Source organism: Arvicanthis niloticus, chromosome 7, assembly GCF_011762505.2.
Source record: "Arvicanthis niloticus isolate mArvNil1 chromosome 7, mArvNil1.pat.X, whole genome shotgun sequence".
Classification (NCBI taxonomy): Eukaryota; Metazoa; Chordata; class Mammalia; order Rodentia; family Muridae; genus Arvicanthis; species Arvicanthis niloticus.
This window is the reverse complement of record NC_047664.1, coordinates 74163192-74185953: the sequence shown is the minus strand read 5'-3', so window position 1 is coordinate 74185953 and position 22762 is coordinate 74163192. Positions and strand designations below refer to the sequence as shown.

The following is a 22762-nucleotide window of genomic DNA, read 5'->3' as shown; positions in this document are numbered from 1 at the left end:
TCTGCCCTTTACTGGCACTCTGCAGTCTCCCTTCCTCCTTCTCCCTCCCTCTCCTTTCCCCTCCTCTCTTCCTGTTTTGGAGACAGGGTCTTGGTATGTACTGGCTGGCCTAGAACTCCTCATATAGCAGTGGCTAGCCTTGAACTTGCTATCCACCTGCTTCAGCCCTTCTCCAAACACTGGGATTGTGGGTATATATCACCACATCACACATCTGGCTTCAACAACCATTTCTACTATCTCCTTCAGAGAGGGTCAGTCAAATGCAGGTCCCTGAGAAAAAGAAACCAAGACAGAATTAGAAGTGGTCGATATTTTTTTTTTAAAGAAAATACCCGGGAGAGATGTGTGGCAAAGGAGAGGACAGGAGGGGAGTGGGGCACTTCAGTCATGACACTGAACACCTGAGCAAACTGAAGGAAGGAAGAGCCTCTGACCATCATGACCTCTCAAGTGTCCTTTCAGAGTGGCACTTTCCAAGCAGAAGGGAGACCTATGGTGAGTCTCAAATGGGAGCTGGAGGCTGTAGGTGAGTCTGAGTCCTGTGCATGGCTTGAAGGCACATCACCGTGATGCTGACCTCACTAGATGATGGATATGGGATGCTGGGTGATCAGTGACGGGTACTCAGAGAGCCAGAGCGCAAGACTCTGCAAGCACAGAGTATACATGTACTAAATGAAGTTTCAGGACACGGGGCATTTCTCTTGAATCAGTATCAAAAGTGTCTTTAGTTTCTGTGTTTCTCCATCTTCAATAGAAATTATTTCTGATACAAATCGCAAGCCCAACAGAAACATTTAAAAATGCAGCCAAACAACTCTCAAATATTCTTTGGCACTAAATTGGAGGAGATTCAACTAAAAGATCATTACAGAGACCACCACATTTATTGCCAAGTCTGTATCAGGGAATACCTGGTATCTCACACAATGGAGAGCCTGCGACTTAGAACCATGAGAACATTACTGAAACAGTTAAGACAGAAGTAAAGATTGTGTACAGCCAGCCACAGTTTAGAGAGGCAGTAGTAGACTCTTGGCTCCACGCAATGTCAAATGCAGTACCTTCCGAGTTCTCCTTCAGATCTGGTGTGATGCAATTCACAAGGAGATGGCCACTCTCTTGTTCCCTGAACCAAGGCACATGGGTTAAAGGACTGCTACTGGGACATTACTGTCTTACTCATGCACTACAAAAGAAACAGTCTCAGAACTGTTCCTCTTGTGAGCATTGTTCGGCGTGTGCAGCCATTCTACAGTGACTGCACAAACATGGCCAGTCGGCAGACAATATCTATTCTGTGGAATCACTGTAGCTGCCCAGTGAAGCTCCGAGGTAGGTTTTCCATCAACATTTACTTTCCTTTTCTATTTTTAATCAAAGATCTAAGTAAAAACAGAAGCACGCAAACAGACAAACAAAACATTTCGAATGCTGGCCTGTTCTCTTTCCAGTGATGAGTTATATGCTTCATTTTAATTGTCAAGATTTTACAGAAAACAGTGCTGTGTATGCAGCCTCCACTCATAGTGAAACTCACTGTGAATGCTTGCTTAAAACTGGCTGAAAGAAGTAAAACTCTATAATGCACATCTTCAGTCAGAGTAGTCAAGATGCTGAGGCAGGAGGATCATGAGCTCAAAGCCAGCCTGGACTACATAGTGAGCTCCAGGCTTGCCTGGATTACATAGTGAGACCTTCTTCCCAAAATAAATATGTGTGTGAGTGCATATGTGTGCATATATATGTGTAAATAAATATACATATATTTTTATATAGAAATATATATTTTTCCCTTGGAGCTAGAGAAGTGGATTAGCAGTTGAGAGCACCAGGAGACCCTGGCTCAATTCCCAGCAACCACAAGACAGCTCACAACTGTTCATAACTCCAGTTCCAGTGGAACCAACACCCCCAAACAGACAAACATGCAAGCAAAACATTAACACACATAAAAAAAATCATTTAACTTTGTTTTTTCTTGCTACAGTTGCAGAGGACCCAAGTTCAGTTCCAGCACCCATGTTAAGAGGCTCAGGTGACTTGACACCCTCTTCTGGGCTCTGATGGACCTGCACTCACAATGCACATACTCATATATAGACACATATACAAACATAATTTTAAAAATCAATCTTTAAGATATACGTGTAGTTAAACAGAAGAGATTTTTAACTCTTACAGAAAGAAAAACTACCATGGGAAACTTTACTTTCAGGACCTGCCCAGGACTGGTTCCTGCCTATAGTCTCTGGTTCCAGCATCACACAATGAGGACGAGGCACCTTTCCCTAGCCTGCTTTTTCTCATCTTTGTTCCCAGTCTCCAGAAACAGTCAGGTTCCAGTGGTTTCTGCATGTTTAATTCCATAGGAACCTTTTCTTTATTTTTAAATTTTTGGAGATTATTGATTTTTTTATTATATGAGATTTTAAATCTCCACTCTCATCCCAGGTGCCCTCATACACACATGCATACACGTATCTATGTATATACACATGCATACACAGTCTCTACTTAGATATACATATGTGCACAGTATCTACTTAGATTCACGTGCATACACAGTCTCTACTTTTTCCATTTAGTATAGATTGCTCAGTTGCCACACAAAAATGTCTTATGACATCTTGAAATTAGAATCAGTGGAATGTCATTGCATTAAACATGCCTCCTTGTGATGTGGAGATGATTTACAGTTCTTGACATTTTGGGTCTTGACTCTCTTATAACAAGAATATTCTGAAAAAGAAGGCACATATAGTCAAGTGTGCTTGCTGGCTTGTTGTAACTTTATGAGTCTGCAAATGTCAGCATCTTGCCATGTCGCTTTAAATACAATCCATTCAGAATGATAAACTAGTGGACTAGCAAAGCCCTTATCAGAATTATTCATTGCCAGGTTTGGTGAAGTGTAATTCCAGTTCCTAGGGATCTGACACCCTCTCTGGACTCTGTGAGTGCCTGTACTCTTATGTGCAAATAACTACACACAGATAAACACACTCACATTTAGAACAGAATCTTAAAAAGATATTGTGAGTCTACTCTGGGTTTAGTGCAAAGTCCATGTGAAACTTTAGAGTAAGACATGTGAACTTACAGCTCTTCTCGGACACCAGTCTCTCGGATGTTGGAGAAACCTAGTCCATTCTTTTTGACAACAATTGAACCTCCATAGTTCAGTAAGCATTTTAAGGGATGCAGAACACACAGCACTTTGAGCAATAGCACATAATGTGAGTCAAAGCAAGCTGTGCAAAAGTGAGATTACAGTGTGATCCTGTGAGGTTCTGATGAGGTGCCTGCCATGACGGAGTCATGGGAAGACAATGCAGAGGGAATCTGGGAAAGAAAACCATCTCCTTGATTGTTCAGCAAGGAAACAAAATCCAAACCATCGGAGGAAGCAAAGGAAGGGTCCTTTTTAAGCTCGGAGGGCTCGTAATGGAGGCGGAAGGTGTCAAGGGATAGAGAGGGGCTGGCAGAATTTCAGACGGTTGGTGACACCATGAAGAGGAAGGTCACCAGGGACAGGTGAGTCAGCTGTTTGGGGTTCAGAGATCAGCATATTTCTAAAGCAAGCTCCCCCGCCCCCCACCATGCATGTGGGAACAGCCTCCCATAAAGTCCCTCAGAGCAAGGACAAAGAATGGAACGTGTTCCTGCCACAGCACACAGGGACGGGGTGTTCAGTGAGCAGAACCATGCACATGTACTGGGACTCAACTGCACCCTGGCAAGTTCAAACCAGTTCTGCATCAGATCCGCCCAACATGCTTCTGGTTCCCCACCCCTTCTCTCCCTACCGTCCCCTCATCCTCTCTTCTCTCATCTCTCTAATTCAGACACAGAAAAAAAAAATCAACCAGACAAATCTACTTCATTACTATGGGGAAGTGTGTACTGACTCACCAGAGAGTGAGTAACTCCTGCTGGGGGTAAACAGAGGTTGTCACACTGCCCACATTTGGTGTGTTACCTGTAAGCAAGGTGCCGTGAGATCACGGAACTAGATCACTCCGTATGTAGGAAGAAAAAAAAAAAGTTTGCTGGTGACAGATTGCTGAGCTGCCTCACCAGAGTAGAGAGCAGTAGCTTGGCTGATAGTTATCAGGGTGGGGGGCTTGAAGCTGACACAGTTGTTCAGGTTAATTGGCAGCTAGGGGTGGAGAAGGGAAATTGTGACTTTCCTGTCAAACAGAAACCAGCATCACAGCGTTTCTGAGGAATGCTGAGTTTGGGTTTCTGTTCTCCTGGTCAGAATCCTTCTGTTTACCTGGTAAGAATCCAGCCTGAGTTGGGCCCTAGCTACTCTCTCAGGACACTGTCAGCAGCACAGCCATTAGGGGGCCTGATAGTGACCTAGCATTATCCTTGAAAGTATGTAGGTCCTAAGTCTCTAGTTGCTAGAATGTCCCCTCATTATAGGGCATTCTAGGACATTAATTGCCTAGATTAATTTACTTCCCTGTGTTTGGCACCCAGTCTCTGCACCAAGGGAGAAATACAGAGGAATCAAGTAGATTGTGAATCAGTACTTTGGGCTAGGGAGATGGTTCAGTAGACTTGAGTTTGGGACCCTGTGTGAGTTACTTTTCTATTGCTGTGAAGAGACACCATGACCTAGGCAAGTTATAAAAATAAATAAATAAATAAATGTATAAATGTTTTAATTGAGGGCTTGCTTACAGATTCAGAGGGTGAGTCCATGTTCATTATGACAGAAAGGACAGAAGCAGACAGGCAGGTATGGCTCTGGAGAAGTAGCTGAGGGCTTCTGGTCCTTTGTTCCTCAAGCACTGGGGAGAGAGTGAGAAACTGGGACCATTCCCCATGACACACATCCTCCAGCCAGGCCACACCTTCTAATTCTCCCAAAACAGTTCTGACAACTGCTGGCCAAACATTCAAATGAACAGACAGAAGTCATTCAAATCACAAACCCCAACACCCAAGTAAAAAGCCAAGTACAGCTGCCCTGCACCGAAAGCCTAAGTGTTGGGAAAGGCAGAGACAAGGGAGTCCATGGTTTGCTGCCTGAATAAGAGAACTCCAGGTTCAGTGTAAGATGCTTTCTCAAAAAATGAGGGGGAGATGGGGTGACAAGATGACTCAAAAGCTAAAAAGGTACTTACTGTGCAAATTTGACAACGTGAGTTTGATCTCTGGGACCCACATGAAGGTGACAGGAGAAAACCAACTCCACAAAATTACCCTCCAACCTCCACATGGACTCCATGGGACACGAACACACACACCATACATACAAATACATACAATAGTAAAAATAAAGTGTGAAAATGAAAAAAAAAACACATATCACTGACCTTTGACCTTTCATGCACATGCAGGGACACATACAATACACACACACATACACATGCATGCACATGCACATGAACTTAGTCCTTAATGACATCTAAAAGTGGGATGGGACATGTGGCTTAGGCAAACAATAGAGTGTCTAAATGCAACCCTAGGCCAACACCACCATTAGCCCCTGTCCTAGAAAACCACAGGTCCCAGCTGCTGTCTGCACCCACAGAGCTCTTGCACACTGATGCTGTGGACAGAACTAGAAGGGGAAAGTGGTGGATAATGCAGACCAGCAACTCCTTCCCAAGCCATCCGCTCATCCTGGTAGCCATCAGTCCATCTTGGGGGAGAGTTAAGCAAGCCAGAAGCATTCGCCAGTCAGAGGGTACTGAGCATTCTGTGACATCAGTGATTCAGGCATGCACCCACTAGCTGGGTACTAGGGCCAGCTGCAGCATGAGACTGATTGAAAGTGGGGAGCTCTGGCTATCCCAACTGGTCCAGTGTAGAGGTGGAAGGTCTCATCTCAGCCAACCCCTCTGCTCTGCTCCTCCATCCTAGGTATGCTGTCCTGGAGATGCTGGAGGAGGAAGGCAGAATGAACCAGCAGAGGGAATCCTGAGGCACTTTCACCAGAGGAGAGCGGAGATGCAAAGCAGGCTTCATGGGGGCAGGGATGGATTTGCATACAAGCCCAGGGCTTTCTTTGAGAGAAGGTGGAGAACAACACCTGTTTTGAGTGAGCTGGTGACTCAGAACTGGCCGGTGGCAATGTAGTATTTTCCGGGAGACATGACATTTGGGAATATGGAGCAGATCATAACAAAAGGAAGCCTTTTTATTTAAAAAAAAATAAATAGAAGGTGGCAGGTTTTCAACAAGAAGTTCCATGGCACCTTGATAGTTGTGTCCATGAATACATGCATGCAATATGAATTGAACAGTACTGGGTCGGTGATAATGACCACGGAGCAAGGTCGTAGGGGAACCGTAAGCCATAACCAAAGCGTGTAAGGTTTTAGGTCAGTTAGTAACATGCAAGAAGCTGGATGTGACGGTGGACTCCTGTAATCCAGCATCTGTAAGACTGACATGAAAGCCTGGAAGTTCAAAGCTAGCCTGAGCTACATAGCAAGACTCACTCTCAAAACCAAACCTAACATGAGTGAGAGTGGGATATAGCAGGCACTTAAGCCATTCGGCTAAGACCTGAACTTCCCAGACTTTCCCAGGCAGTAGTAGACTTATTAAAATGATCACCTCATCACCGGCCACAAATAATCCTAACAAGCTTGCGTTTCAAAGCTCTGATGTGATCTCTCCTGGCTTCCGTTTACAGCCATGATTCTCAGCCTTCCTAACGCTGTGACTCTAATACAGTTCCTCATGTTGTGGTGACCCTCAACCATAACATTATTTTTGTTGCCACTTCATAAGGGTGGTTTTGCTAGTGTTATGAATCGTAACGTAAATATATTTTTGAGGGTCCTAGGTGACCACTGTGAAAGGGTCCTTCGACCCCCAAAGGGTTGTGACCCACAGGTTGAGAACTGCTGATGTAGAGTGTGCGCCATAGATAAGGTCCATGGTGTTTGGTTTAAATCGCATCCGCATCTTAGAAATTTACTTTCATTTATAAGATGCCCCAGGCTTCCTGATGCACCCGAGGTCAACTCATAATGAGAGCAAAACGACACCGGTTTCTTATTTTCTAGTTCGTACTTTGGAATGTACATTCAGAAAAAAAAATGTTTTTAATCCTGAGTTCTCTTTGTGTGTTAAGCTGCCTTTCCATTGTTGAGTGTACACTAAAGTGTTTTCCAAACGGACACAAAAAACAGGGTACTAGCTGTCCCCAAACCCTGGCGCCTCCTGGGGAACAGAGAAAGTGTGGTGAGCTGTGGCAGATCTCCCATGGTGTGAAAGACCCTTCTGGGGACCCCAGCGATGTGTTCACATGGCCACACATTTACACGGAGTGTTCAAAAATGAGATATTTTAACCACAATCGGTCCAGACAACAACTGCCCTTCTCTAGCCATCATGGCAAGGTCAGTGGAGTGATTGCAGACAGTTCTGGGATTCTGAGAAGAAACTGATGGAAGAATGTTTTGACTATAACTTAGAAATGTTGGGGAAGGAGCGTAAATCAGGTTAGAAGCCACAAATATTCCTTCCCATCATTTTACTTAAGAGCTGAGGTCTTGTTGTTGCTGTTGTTGTTGTTTTTCAGATGAAAAAGCCACAGTGGGAGATGAAGCAAATGATGACCATGAATTAAGGCAAGAGGGCCAGGAGAAATTAGCCTGACATTAAGCAGCCGATTGTAAATGAAAGAGTTCAGATATTGCCCAAAGGCAATAATTAACCAAGAAGAAACTAAATTCCAAGTAGAGGAAACACATAGATTTTTTTTTTTTTTTTTTTTTTTTTTTTACTGTTTGATAATCCCACTAGTACTGAAGCGAGAATCATCAGAACACCAAGAGGATATTTAAATTTCATGCTAATTTTACATGGCTCGGTGGAAGGAGCCTGTCAACCTGACAACCCAGGGCGAACAGGGTAGAAACAGTTGACTCCCACTACCCATCCCTCTGACCTCTGCAGGCACACCATGATGTGTCCATCCACACACATACACTCTGCTCTTGCCCCTGAGTTAGTTAGTTAAATAAATAAATAAATAAATAATCTATTTTAAAAATAATACCACATAAATTCTATCTACCACAAGATAGACATTGTCGTGGCCTGGCTGATGAGTTCAGCCAGCTCAGTGTTCAGGATTAGTTACTGCACAAGGAGACCAGGTAACATCCTGGAGTCTTACATGGATGAGTGTGCCAATGTCCCCCGATTTGACCACAAACCTCCAAATAGACATGCTATCACTGAACTATTAATCTGGGAGAAGAGATGCTTCTCAACTCTAAATGGCAAAGAAGCGTTGATGAACTGGGACAGAAGACAGTCTAACCTGACTGACTTCTTGCTATAAAAAATATTGCCGTATCCCTTTTAAAGGTTTATCTGTTTTCAATTGTGTGCATATGTGTGAATGCCAGCAGGGGGCGTCATCGAGTCTCCTGGAGTTGCAGTCAGGCAGTTAGGAGTTGCCCAACAACAGATTCTGAGAACTGAGCCATCTCTCTCCAGGCCTCATATCAGTTTTTAAACAGAGAGAAAAAAAAACTTTTAATATGGGGGGGGGGCTGCTAGAAGAGGTGGATGAGGCAGTAATTACTTGTTAAATGGTCTCTGTGCTGTGAGCTATTTGTTATCAGTCTTTGGAAATGTGAAACTTACTGTAGTTCCTTTTCTTATGCTAAAATGTTTTCTCCACGCCTGGCTTTGTGTGTGTGTGTGTGTGTGTGTGTGTGTGTGTGTGTAATTTTAAAGAGAGTAAGCCACAGGTTCCACAAAGCCTGCCTCAAAGTATCAGTCAATAGCCCTGTACCTCCTTAATATGGTCTCTGGGGTCTAAGCTGTACTGAATGCTTGCCAGCAGGTGGCAGTGTTGTATGGCAATTCCAAATAACAGCCTTTGTAGTAGAAGACACCAAGATGTAAGATGTACATAGATTTTTGAGACAGGGTTTCTTCTATGTAATTCTGGTTGTTCTAGAACTCACTATGTAGACCAGGCTGGTCTGGAACTCCTCACAAAAATCTTCCTGCCTCTGCTTCCCAAGCGCTAAGATTAAAGGCGTGCATCACTATGCCTAGTGAAATGTCATTTTTAATACTGCCCTGTACCAAATGTTTCATTTTGGCTTTGGATCTGTTTTGGGAAAGATGCGAACCATGCCTGTAACTATCTCGTACAGTTAGGTTTCTGTGTTCATGAAATAGCACACCGATTCTCCATCATGTTGTAACCAGCAAAATATTGCCAGTGTGAGTGCTTTGCTTTGGAGTTGTCTGACATTGGGGGGGGGGGATTCTAAAATGAACACTCTTCCCTACCACTCTTCTAGAGAGGTAATGGTGCTTGCGTCTAAGGATAGCTTCTAAACTTCAAAAGCAAACACTCATTCGCACGCTCTGACACATACAAAACTAAAAGCATGTCCTGTCGATGAACAGCCAAAGCCATTCCAAGCGTGACATGTGCGATGGCAATGCAAAGGTAAGGTCCTTCTCCACGTCAACGTCCAAGGATGCAGAAAGAGCACAGGATCAATAATGGGAGCCAGTGTGTCCACGGGGCTGGCCTTGTGCCCGCCTGGGTTCTGCACTCCTTTCGGTTGTATCAACTTGAATAATGCTCACCAGTTATGATGTCAAGTGATGCTATTTCCCTTCTTGTGTGCAGATAAAGAAACTGGGTCACAGCTATTATGTAACTTACTGGTATTGTTAGATCCTAAATGTCCCTCAAAGGTCAGCATGGTAAAAGTCACTCATGGCACTGTTGGGAGATGGGAAACTGGAATCTGATGGGAGGAAATTAGGTTAAAGGCATGGTAAGGGTCACTCCCCCCCACCCCACCCCCGTCTCCCTCCTTCCCTCTCTCTCTCCTCCGCTTTCTCTCTCTGCCCTGACAATGAGGTGAGCAGTTTTGCTCTGCCATCCCCTTTCCCTTTGCTCCCATCTCTTCTGCCAGAGCACACTGTCTCACCAGAAGCTCAGAATCAATGGGCTTGGGCTGATGAGATCAGTTAGTAAGGTGCTTGCATCTAAGCCTGAGGACCAGAGTTCAAATTCAAAGAGAGCGCTGGGCAGAGTACTGGATGCTTGTAATCCTGGTACTGGAAACCAGGAGATGGGGAGGTCCTGAGGCTTCTGAGTCACTGAAAAACCTTGTCTCCAAAAATAAGGTGGAAAACAATTAAGGAATATATAGACACCTAGACACACAATCAGATAGACAGATAGACAGACAGACAGACAGACACACACACACACACACACACACACACACACACACCAGACTAAACAAACCAATCATAGACTCAAACAAACAAAACAAAATAAACCTGTGAGCCAAAAAATAGACCTTTTCTCTATGCATGCTGGCTATTTTAGATATCTGTCACAGGGCTGGAAAACTGAAGTCACAGTGTCAGTGACATAGGCAAGCTAAGCAGCCTGTCTGTCCCAAGCTACTCTGCCTTCTGCTACAAGTCCTGTCTGCTTTGCTTCTGTCAAGAGAGGGCATCGCTCTAAAACCATCAGTAGGCCGTCCCCAAGACTACAAGCTTTGCCACAGTCTAGTCTTTTAAACAGTGGCAGAAGATGGGACTGGCCCCACCCTTTGAGAATGCTACACTGCTCCAGAGGAAAGAGAAAGAACTCTGCTTCCCCATTCTAGAGGTGGATCAGGACAGCAGCCGGTGTTGGACCACTGAGACTTCTTGTCACTTGTTTCTCTAGTTAGCCTCTGCTCGTCGAGCTGAGAACAGAGAGTGCTTTATTCCCACCCACTAATCACACCAGGTCTTCCTGCAGCTTCAGCCCTTCAGTTAGCAGGAAGCCTGTCTCTGGAGGCCTCCAGGAGGCGCCCATTAGCCACCTCCTCCTCTCGATGCCTCATCCCTCTTACCTGGGTTTTACAGAGCTTTTCCTCCCCAACTGCGCTTCCCTCTCCCAAGTCTTCACCCTTCCTCTTCAGACACCCCTTCCCCTTGTCTCTCTCCTCCTCCAGCTCACTCCTCTCAGCCTCAGCTGTCCCCCAGAGCCCGGAAATTCCAACACCACCTTGTTCTAGTCGCTTCTTTGCTTCTTTGCTCGACTCTTCTTTCCTGCTCTTCGTCATGCACCGTGCTCTCTTGGATGTCCTCACTCACTAAGTCCAAAACCTCTCCTACCCACCTACTGCATTCCTTTTTTGATTTGCCTATTTTGGTGAGGGCAGTGCCATGCCCCAAAGCTGAAAAGCTCTGCACCATCTGTATCCATCCCTTTCCGGGAAATTGTGTGATCAGCAGGCGGTGAGGACATTTCTTTCACTGTCTCAATGTTGCCCTGTTAGAGTATTCACGGCCAGTCTCCTAAGTCAGCCTCACAGTCATCTACATTAGCCCACTACTGCAATACCTTTTCATGTCTTCCAGCCTTCCCTCCCCACTCCCCCACCTACCCCCACTTCCTCCCCATCACACTTTTCTTCTCAAAGCCCAGACAGAGCTGTCAGTCCCTGACTCTAAGATCGTACGTGGCTTCTCTGGGTGTGTACCATGTTCTGGCAATGATGTCATTTAAGGACTTCCAAGCCCTGATTGCTCCTAACATCATCTCTGCCTATACATGCCCACGCTGTTCCTTTGCTCAGACTGAATAATTTGGCCACACAGGGCCACTTTTGTCCACAGCTAGACAGCAGAGAGACCATAAAACTTTTAGTGACTGGGCCTGTGTATCTGTATCTTACCCTGCCAAAAACTATTTAATCTCCCTGTGCCTTGCTTCCTTGACCTGTGAAATAGCTACAGCATCCTTTCCTGAAGGATGATTAACCATCAAAAAAAGTTTGTGGAGCATCTGCCAACGCATTGCTCTCAGGACTCAATAAATATCAGTTCCTTCTGTGTTGACTTCTTCCCACCTACTTTCCCTCACTTTTTAAGTGTGGCTCCTCTACTGCAGCAAAGCAAGACACTCAGTACTCAGTACTCAGTACTTGGTACTCAGCACTCACTATTCAGAACTCAGGACTCAGAACCAGAACTATCATTTCCTTACCTTCCTGCTGGATCTGTTTCCTCTTGTGGAGTGGAACATTGTCAAAGTAGACAAAGCAGTTAGGAGGCTGAGATAGTGGGATCGTGAACTTCATGCTAGCCCATGCTACACAGAGAGATTCTGTCAAAGGAAGAGAGAACCGGATGGTGGTGTCTTTTGTATCTTTGCATCTTAGGCACCTCATTCTGTGCATAAATCCATTGAAGAGAAAAACAACAGCTATGTTTGCCTACTGTTACCAAGACTCTGTGACTCTTAGTGTGATCCCTGGAAATTAAGTGTTAATATGCATTGTGTTGAGGTATCCTGAACATTTTTGTATTGTGCAGAATAATTGCTTACCCTGATACAATAAAACCTTTTCAACTTCATTCTCTTGTAGAGACGGTAGCTTTGAAGCCCATTCTTATATTTTGTAACATTTGGAAGGAGACTTCTTGGTGAAACAGTTCACTAGGAAGTGGCCATTGTCTTGGCTTGTTCATTTGTTCATTGTTGTAACAAAGTTTCAAACTAAGGCGGGTAGCCATGCTAGTTTCTCCTGAAGCAGTCATTCCTGTTACTTTTTTTTCTATCTCCCCTTATTACAATGCAAATGTCCGAAAGTCTGACATCATGCCTGACTTACTGCTGTGTTCTCAAAGCCTAAAGCAACATGTAATACTTGTTGACTAGGGGTTGGAAAGATGGCTCAGTGGTTAAGAGCAGTGACTTCTCTTCAAGATGACTTAAGTTTAACTTCCAGCACCCACATGGTGTCTTATGTTAATTCCAGTTCCAGGGAAACTGGTGCCCTTTTCTGGCCTCTGAGGGCACCAGGCACAGACGGAGTGCACAAATATACATGTAGACAAAACATCCAAACATATGAAATAAAATAATAATGAATACATGTTGACTAAATGATGGATTTATATGTGCTGTAGACTGTAAGTCATGAAAACATCGTGCTTACCAAGATGTTTAGGAAATTAATAGAAATACTGAATGTTCTAATATTTATTCATAGCTCCACTTGTATGACCTACCAGTGGTCCAAGTTCTCATGTCACACGTCTGCTTGAGCTTCTAAGCCATAGGCTACACTTCTGTGGCCCTCCTGGATCCAGAGTCCATGTTTTCCTTCACTGCTTGAAGACGTCACCTCTTCCTACTGGGGAAAGCAAAGAACCTGACATAGCCCTTCTTAATGGCCCTTTCCTATTTGGGTGTTCACCATACTCAAAGTTGCTGGCCCATCTCCCACATAAGGAATGTCTATACATTCTCCTTTCTAGAATCCTCTTCCATCTTGTGCCTGAGTTGTAGCACAGATATTTTTCATGAGGTTTTCTTGACTCTATCCCTTATACGACCTTTCTTGACCTCTTAGGTGCGCTCTTTTTAGGTGGTCCTAAAGACAACAAGGCAGACCCTGTGCAAACCATGAAAGGAAGGGTTAACTGAATGTGGGTGTGTTATCTTATCATTGAAGGAATGCCAGTCTGTGCACAGTTGTAAAGAAGTACTACTTCAGAGTGGTACCATCCCGTACCATTTTAGACTTTAAACAGCTGAGGCAGCCATGCTTTCTCACCCTTATATCCCATGGGCCATCTTGCAGTTATGTGGCCAAGAAAATTTTGTTTCCGGGTTGTTTCAGAATATTCTGGCTTTCTGCACTTACTTGCGCGTGCACACACACACACACACACACACACACACACACACACACACTTACCTGTCCTTCACATAGCATCTCCCCAAGGAAGCCTTCCACCTTCATTCCCAGAATAAGGTCAGTTTCCCTGTGACCAGTCAGCAGATGCAGACAAGAAAGCTCTGTGCTAAAAAAAGAGATTTTTTTTTAAGTTAGCCCAAAAAAGAGGGGGGAGAAAGAGGTGAAGGGTGAGAGAGTTAAAATGAACTGAAACCTGGAGAAGGCAGAGCAAGATGATGGTCATTTTCCATAAGGCTAGAGAGGAGGCTTCCAAAAGACCCTGTTGTTACTACGCCTGCCAGAGTCACCACAAAACAATCGTGGCTTTTAAGGAAGGAAATGAGCAGTTGTTTTCTATCCGCTCTGGTCCCATGGACCTACCTCAGTGTGGGTTTCAGTCCCTAGAAACATCTCACTGAATCAAAGAAGCCAGCCACAGTTACCTTTATCTTGAAATTCTATTTACAGTCACTGAAACAGGCAGAGAGAAAAAAGTAGACTTAGATTGCCCTGGGGAATAGGCAGTGGTTCACCACATGAACAAACAAACACACACACACACACACACACACACACACACACATGCAGGCACATGCACACAGAGAGATCAAGGCTAGCCTGGGCTGCTTAGTGAATCTGAGGTCAGTCTGGGCTGCAGAGAGAACTTATCTCACAAAAAAATTTAATAAATAAAGTTGTATATTTTAAGGTGCATTTTCTACTGTGTAAATTGCATCTCAAAAGAGCTGTGTTTCTGTTATGTTGCTGTTCTGAGTCGGCACAAAGTGATGGAATCTATAAAACTAGGAATTTGTAAAGGCATGGATTATTTTCTCAAGGAACTCATAACTGATGAGATAAAGAATAATCTATATGAAATGCTAAAGAAGATACATGCTACCCCATGTGCAGGATAATAAATTATACCAAGACAGTGTCTCCCCATCCATGAGGAAACTACTCCTAACATTTTTAGTATCATATAAAAACACTAGATGCAACTTAAAATTCCAGTATAAAAAGTGATTAAATTAGGACAGTCCCTCTGTGTGGAAAGACGTGTTGGTGAGAATTTGGAATAACATAGGGAAATCATAGTAAAATTTTTTGCAAATGGTCAAAGGAGATAGAAAAAGGGGGTTGCCCGTCTGAACCCAACACCATCAAGCATATCTATGCACAAGCTCAGAACGCTCAGACTGTTAATAGAGTTAGGTGGCAGTCCAGGCTGAGCAGGGATCATTTAAGAAGTCAAATGGCAGCTAAGGACCATGTGGCTCAGATGGTAGAGTGCTTGCCTAGCTCAAGCAAAGCCCTGGGTTCCATCCCAGCAACGAACACACCAGCATGGTCACACACGCCTGTAACCCAGAACTCAGGAAGTGGGTGCAAGTGAATCAGAAGTTCAAGGTCAGATTGGGAGATAGGTCAGTGGTAGAGCGTTTGCCTGGTTTACAAGCTTCGAAGTCCTGGCTTCAATCCTCAGTCCTGGGGGTCGGAGGGAGGGAAGACCAAGGTTATCCATAGCCATAAAGAGAGTTAGAGGGCAGACTGGATGAAATGAGACCCTGTCTCAAAGTTAAAATAAATAAAAGGTATATGTGGGTACATGGTATAATAGTCTTGTTCCCGTGGTTGTCTTTTAGTTCTTAGCTCTCCTGTCCCAGAGGCAACCAGGCATGTGCTTAGAAAGTCAACAAGCACACCCAGGCAGGAGACCTCCAGTATCCAATGAGCAGGGTGGGTTGGAGAGTGAGGAAGTGTCCCAGGACAGAAGGGAAGGGAATGGTGTTTCTAACTACCTCTTCTCCCAAGCAGGTCACCCTAAAGAATCATAGCACATGCCTTGCCTAGCACGAGGTCCACACTGGAATGCTGGGGCTCCTTTGATCCTGTAAGGTTTTTTCCACTTTCCTCCCTAATCCTAAAATCGCTTTAACTGGAACTTTTCATGCATCACTGAAGATAAAAGGCTGCAGATGGCAGCGTTGGGTGAACTGGACATGGAAAATTTATCACACTAAAGCAAGACTGGTCCTGATCTGCCACTGCCAGACAGACTCTGGGGTCCGTGCTTATCCACCTGCTAAGTTCTCCCCTAAATTAACTAACTTGTGTGTTTGTGTGTGTGTGTATATATATATATATATATATATATATATATATATATATATATATATATATATTTGCCAAGTAATTTCCTTTTGTTGTTATTTTGTTTGTGATACTGGAAAGCAAGCCTGGTGTCCAGAGCCTCCTGCATGTCAGGCAAGCACGCTACCACTGATGTTCAACCTCAGCCCATGGGTCATTGCTGTTTTGTTTTTTTAGATTTGAATATAGCATTTAATGTTTAAAAATATGTCCATGTCCCTCAGGGCTGATTGAAACACTGAACAACACAGAATAAACGAGGAGGGCTGTGTGACAGCTGAGCCTGCCGACTCAGTCCCAAGGCCCCAAATGCACACTGCCCACCTCGCTCACCCTGCGTGCCCGCTGGCACACTCACCATTTTCTAGGAACCTCCCGAATCCACCCAACTTTTTATTGCTAAATTAATCCCCCTAAATCACAAATCTAGTATGTTATTTTCCTGGTAATCCCTTGGTTCACTGCTCACCTCCCTATGCCTGTTCACAGAAAGACATCCAAACTCCTTTAATTTGGCACTCAAGCGTCTGTGACCTGACCACAACTTGTCTTTACTTTATCCATTGTTGATTTGCTGAGCATCTATTATGTGTTGATCTTTCATTTTTGCCTGGGACACATCTTAATCCCTGGCAGGCCTCGACCCCAGAACAGGCTGACCTCCTTCCCAGGGCTGTGACTTTGTGCACACTCCTCTATCCCTCCCTCCGACAGCACAGAGCCTACCCAGACACCTCAGTCACTCATGCTACATGTACTTCAGTTCAAATACCGTCTTCCACCAAGCCTTCCCACATCTTTTGGACTAGATGTTACCATCTTGGGCCCACTTGTAGCCTTTGGGAACCTAAGAGAGCATTAGGGGGTATAGCAGTTATCTCCGTGCCTGCCTCCACACATTTACAAAATGAGTGTGCCCCTGAAAGTCCTCTTGCTTGACCAGCCTCCCCAACCATATCCAAGGACCAGCTCAATCTTTCCCATCATTTAATGTTTCTTGAGCTCAGTATGTAAACTGGGTATGTATCCTAGCAACAGCCTATTCATTTTCCAAGAGCTCATGTTTTAGAAACACAAGTTAGCTCCAGGAACATGCATGTACTGGGCTGGCTGTCAGTCAGCCAGGAATACCTGTATGGGAAACTTTTCCAAGTTGGTCCACCTCCAAGCTCCCCCTGCTGTGTTATTCTATCCAATCACACAAGAATCCAGGGAGGAATGTATCCAAAGACACAGAGAATTGAAAAAATATAAATCTTATCTGTGCCAACTAGTTAAAACTCACATTTGGTGGAAAAGATGCCAAGAGGGAAGGAGAGTCCCCTGTGAGTTAACACAGTGATCTTGAGAAAAAGAGAAACATTTTCAGACAGCCTTGGCGAGATGGCACCATCTTTTTTAGCCTGTGACAGAGAGGCCTCGGAATGCTTTTTGTACTTCTAGGCTTTTTAGCCATGTTCAACTTCTACTCAATTTAAAGACTCTACCAGAAGAGATGGTTCAGCAAAAGAGCATTTGCTGCTCTCCCAGAGGGCCAGTTTGTTTCTCTGCTCACAACACCCCCATAGCTCTAGCTCCAGGGGATCCGATGCCCTCTTCTGACCTCTGATGGTCTGGATGCACATACACATGAAAAAAACCAATCAAAATTGATCTTGAAGCACAATATAACTCACCTCTGCTAGTGACTTGTTAATACATCTCGAGAGGTTTCACCTAAAAATGAAAGGGGCACTAAATTCGACACACCGATAGCTAGTACGAAATCTGAAGTTATTCCAAGACAGTTTGGCTTTGGATCTGCATCGTTTTAACTGTCTATAGTAAAAAAAAAAATTCTAATCAGAATCTTTAACATAGGAGCCCCGCCTCCCCCCATTCCTGGGAATTTCAGTTCACACATGTATCTGTGGCTCTATCTTTGTCTCCAACGGCATAAGTATACCTTATTAAAAAACTGCCACTATACCATCCCAGAACATACACTACACTAGAAAGTTATTCAGGTAGAAGGAGTGCCTTGTATCAGTAGTTCTAACAGATGAGAAACAGTGACCCAGGTATTGTCACCAGAAGGGAAAGTAAATCTCTCAGCAAGTTCTGAAGCTAGGCCTGGCTCTGTGCAGAAGATACCACTTGGAGAAAAGGCAGCAAGGAGCAACACACACACACACACACACACACACACACACACACACGAGAGGGGGGGTTGACAAATGATCGATTACAGTGAACTATAATTATTACTATGGCTTTTAGAATTAAGTGCTGAGTACTGAGGAGCTAAGTTCAGCAGCGACAGAGAATGTTCCCACCGCCGTGGTTACCTTAGGACAAGATTCAAATCTAAATCTGTCTTCCCCTCCCAGGAATGTCCGGAAGCATTTCTCAACTTCAGACACCATTGTCTCTTCTGCCCCCATCTGGCTAGCACAATCCTACATTCCATTAAGGGCCAGGGCAGGAAGGAGGAGAGCACTGACTCACGTGGGCTTCTCCAGCAAAGGCATTCGTTCTTTTGCATGGGTACAAACTTCCTTCAGGCATCCAAGATTACATCTCCAGGGAGGAGTGGGAGGCCTCCTCCCACGCGGATTCATGTCTGCTCTCCTGCTGCCAGGAAAAGGGCAGTAATGCATGGCTGGGAGATTAGAAGATGAAGATGTAAATGCCCCTAAATTACGACCAGACACTTCAAATGTCAGACAAGAGGAGGAAATGACAGAATATAGAAATGAATCTGCTATCAAATATATGTTACATGCAGCCCAGGAGAGATTCGAAAAACTTCCTTACAAACGTTGCAAAAGTGGGATGGGAAGACGGCTGTCAGTAAAGTGTTTGCTGTACAAGAGCGAGGACCTGAATGTGAGCCTCCAAGCCCATGCAGAAAGGTAGGGCACAAGTCTTTAATCCCTGAGCCTGGGAGGCAGCAGCAGAAGGTTCCCAGGGGTTTGTTAGCCTGCTGCAAGCTCTAGCAAGGTTTCAAAAAGTAAGGTGAAAAGCAAAGGAGATGGCTCAGAGGATAAAGGCAATTGCCACCAAGTCTGCATTCCATTCCCAGGACTCATGTGGTGTGACAGGGCCAACTCTGACCTCCAAATGTGGGCCACCATGACATGCACACACACACACACACACCACAAAGCTACAAGAATGGGTAATGTGCTCACCTGAGGTACAGTCATATAAAATCCACAAGTCTGGGCCCAGTTCTAAATCCTGATGACACTGTGGTCATGAGAGCTTACCCTTGCCCTGTGGATGCACCGGGCATGATGGGATGGCTGCCTGTGATGGATAAGCTTCTGCTATCGGCTTTCCATCCATGTCAGGAGCAGGCTTTGTATTCATCAGGACCAGCTATGCACTTAATAGACAGTATAGAGAAGATGGCAGATTAGAAAATCAGGTAGATTAAACTTGTCACTTCAGTTTGAAAGGTGTCATTGCCACCTGACCTGTGATTTTAACTTACAAAGCATAAGAGACATCGAACAAACATTTAGCCATTGCTAAAACATTTGAGAGAAAACAAAGGTAGCTTCATTTATAAACTTGGCACGTATACAAGCACTGCCTGAATATTCAGAAAGGTCATGAAGATGATGATCAAACATTAGAGGCACTTAAGAAAATTAAGTATATTTGATGCATAAATGAAGTTGAAATGTTTAAGGGACTTTAATTAAATTTGTGAGTGGGGTCAGTATTTAAGGGAACTTAGTCTGTCCAGATGGGCTTACTTAACACGTCTCTGCAGACCGTAAGAGCGATGGCTCTTAGTCCCTTGGCAGTATAAAAAGTCTAGCAAGAGTTCTAAATTTAGAGTAGCAGCCTGAAAAATCAGTTCTTGAATTCAAAAATTAAATATCCATAACCTTAAATACAGCAGAGCCCCCCCTACAAGTAGGTAAATTACAAATAAAAAAGGGCTCCCCTTCAAGCATTAGAGTTCTGGTGACAGGACACGTGACTAGGAATGCTTCCCAGAATGTGTATGTGGCAGATGTTGGGTGTCCGACCTCTCTTCATGTTATTTTCTTTCATAAGATTTTATTTTATGTATGGAGGTGCTTTGCCTGTGTCTCGGTTACTTTTCTAATGCAGTAATAAAACACCATGGCCAAGGCAACTTATAAAAGAAAACCTTTAATATGGGGCTCGTGGTTGCAGAAGACGGTCAGTGTTTGTGGCTATCATGGCAGGAAGCATTGGCTTCTTCCTCTTCTCTCCCTCTCCCTCTCCCCCCTCCCTCTCCCCTTTCCCTCTCCCTCTCCCCCTCCCTTTCCCCCTCCCCCTCTCTCCCTGTCTCCCTCTCCCTCTTCCTTTTCCCACCACCTTTGGATCAGGATGTAAAGCTCTATGGTTCTAGCACCATGGCTATCTACCTGTCTGCTTTCTGCCAGGATGATAATGGACTAACCCTTTGAAGCTTTAAACAAGCCCCCAGTTAAATGCTTTCTTTTATGAGAATTGCTTTGGTCACAAGTATCTCTTCACAGCAATAGAATAGTAACTAAGACATAATACAAATACAACTTTAGAGTGACTTTTAAAACATGTGCAATGTCTTACTATGTAGCTCCAACTAGCATGGAACTCCCCATGTAGATCAGGCTGGCCTTGAAGTCACAGATAGCTTGCCTATTGCCTCCCCAGTACTGGGATTAAATCTCAATAAAGAAGAAAAAAACAAAACAAAAACGAAAAAAAAGAAAAAGAAAAAGAAAACCAATCTATTACTTGTGTAGTCAGGATGCTTCAGACTCTAACAGGATCACATAATTTCCAAGGAGTCATTTGTCAGCCTCAGTAAGCTTTTTCTCATGGAAAAAGAATACATGGGAAAAAAATACCAAAATTGATACACACACATGATGATTGCCCCTAAAGCATATGACTACATTCACCATCAATTTTAAAATGTGGAAAAAGAGGAAGAAAAGGGAGGAAGAAAAGGGGTGAGGATTTTGGTTCCTTAAAAAACCCAGTTATATTATGTGAATACGTTTTTATTTTAATCCCCAGTGTGGGATATGGGGCTGCTTCAGATTGTCCAGAGCCACTAACTGTGATTGTCTCATGCCCTAGAAGGGGCCTGATTTTTGCCAGCCGCAGAGGGCTTGTGTTTGGGATTCTGGGGACTCTGGAGAGGGTATAAATGGAAGAGCCCCAAGAGGGCTTTTGGCTGCTGGTGCTCTCCCCTGCTGGAGCCCATTTCTGCTGGCCGCATGTGCTATTGCTTGGTTGCTGGGTTGCTAGTTGGAGATATTCTGACGATAAAGATTAGCCCCAGGGAACTAAACACCCCCAAGCAGCAGGAAGTCGGCTAAAGAGGTCTATGCCCCCTTTCCTCTCTAAGCTTGTTTCTCTCTCACCTAGTGTTGGGAGGGTGGAAGGGATTTGGGTGGAATAAGGTTTGGAAGGGTGATAGATATAAGAACCCACTAAAGTCAACCAAAAGGATGGCGACAAGGGAGGGAGGGAGGGAGGGAAGGAGGGAGGGAGGGAGGGAGGGAAGGGGAGAAAAGGGAGCTGTAGATCATTGAAAATAACTGTATTTTTCAGCCAATGGGGTGGCCAGAAGGAACTCCTGCAGCCTACATATGACCATAGCAACCTCAAGCTGGTCTGTATGTTACAGAACATGCACGAACACACAGTCTCACATACAGCTCCCCATACAGCTGCAAAGCACAAAGCAACAAACAGCAAATGCTCACATCTTTCTGTCTCAAGGACCCACTTCTTCCTGCAGGGGGCCAATATCAGCTTGAAAGCCATAGAAGTTGTTGGAACCAGTAGCCTAGAAAGAAATACTTGAGAGGAACAGCTTCTGTAAATGGACTTTTGGCACCAAGCAGCCAGTACTGCCGCCTTCGGGGAGCAACTATTTCCGGTATAATACACAATGTTCTAGAATGCAGAGGGGAGCTCTTCAATTTGCTTTATGGAACTAACGTGACTGATCGCTCACCCCGACACAGCCAGAGCAAAAGGAGAAAACTGGAATAGGGAGTTTTCTCTGGAGAACTTTTTGGCAGTATCTAGCCAGATTAAACAGGCAGGTGCCTTGTGACTCAGCTAGTCAGTGCTAAACACATACCCTTGGGGGCATTTCTATACAGTCCCAGGAGGGGAACCACCCTCTGTAGCTGGGAGGATGATCACCTAACATTTGCCCAGACACAGCATTTTGCAGCAGATGGAAGTCACAGGTCAGACACACAACAGAGCACATGTATTTTCAAATGTGCTCTTAATAACAAAACAAGAAATATAAAAAATATTGCTATACTATATTTGTCTCAGCTGTGGTGAGACTTCTGTTTTGAAGGTTTGGCTCCCAGCTGGGCACTATTGAAAGACAGTGGGAACCTTGAAGAGGCAGGACCTTGTGGAAGGACTCAGGTCACTGGGGACTCAGACTTGCAGGGGAGAGTGGGAACCCAGTGGCTTCTTCCTCTTCTCTTTAGCATCTGAACTATAAACTGAACCACCCACCCCACTTGCCATGATGTGCCCCATAGCCAGAAAAGCTTGAGACTGAAGTTTCCAAAGCTAGGAGCCTAGATTAACTTCTTGTCTTTGTAAGTTGATTACCGCAGGCATGCGTTACAGTAATGAAAAGCTAAGTCATCTGAATATAAAGCATAGTATCATTAAATTAAAAAAAAAAAAGAATACTCAAACCAATGACCTACATTTTTCAAAGACAGACAAATATAAATGACCACATACATTACAGAAGTTCATGGTTGGGAGCATGTCTTTGTCAGTGCTCCATTTCTGTAAAGAGACACCATGACCCAGGCGACTGTTAAAAAGGAAATTATTTAACTAAGGTTTGCTTATGGTTTCAGAGGCTTAGTTCATTATCATCCTGGCAGGGATTA

The 22762-nt window shown here is 44.3% G+C and overlaps 1 protein-coding gene across 1 annotated transcript in view; it reads right to left on the bottom strand.

Moving 5' to 3' along the window:
- Positions 1–13836, bottom strand: part of Cwh43 (cell wall biogenesis 43 C-terminal homolog) — a 67296-nt gene extending 53460 nt beyond the window's left edge. Inside the window, exons 1-3 of the mRNA XM_034508167.2 lie at positions 13731–13836; positions 13039–13163; positions 12011–12130 (exon numbers count right to left, since the gene is read on the bottom strand). Coding sequence (XP_034364058.2) covers positions 12011–12130; positions 13039–13057 — 139 coding nt within the window. The 5' untranslated portion in view covers positions 13058–13163; positions 13731–13836. The remainder of the gene's footprint in view (positions 1–12010; positions 12131–13038; positions 13164–13730) is intronic.
- Between the last annotated feature and the right edge of the window lie 8926 nt (positions 13837–22762).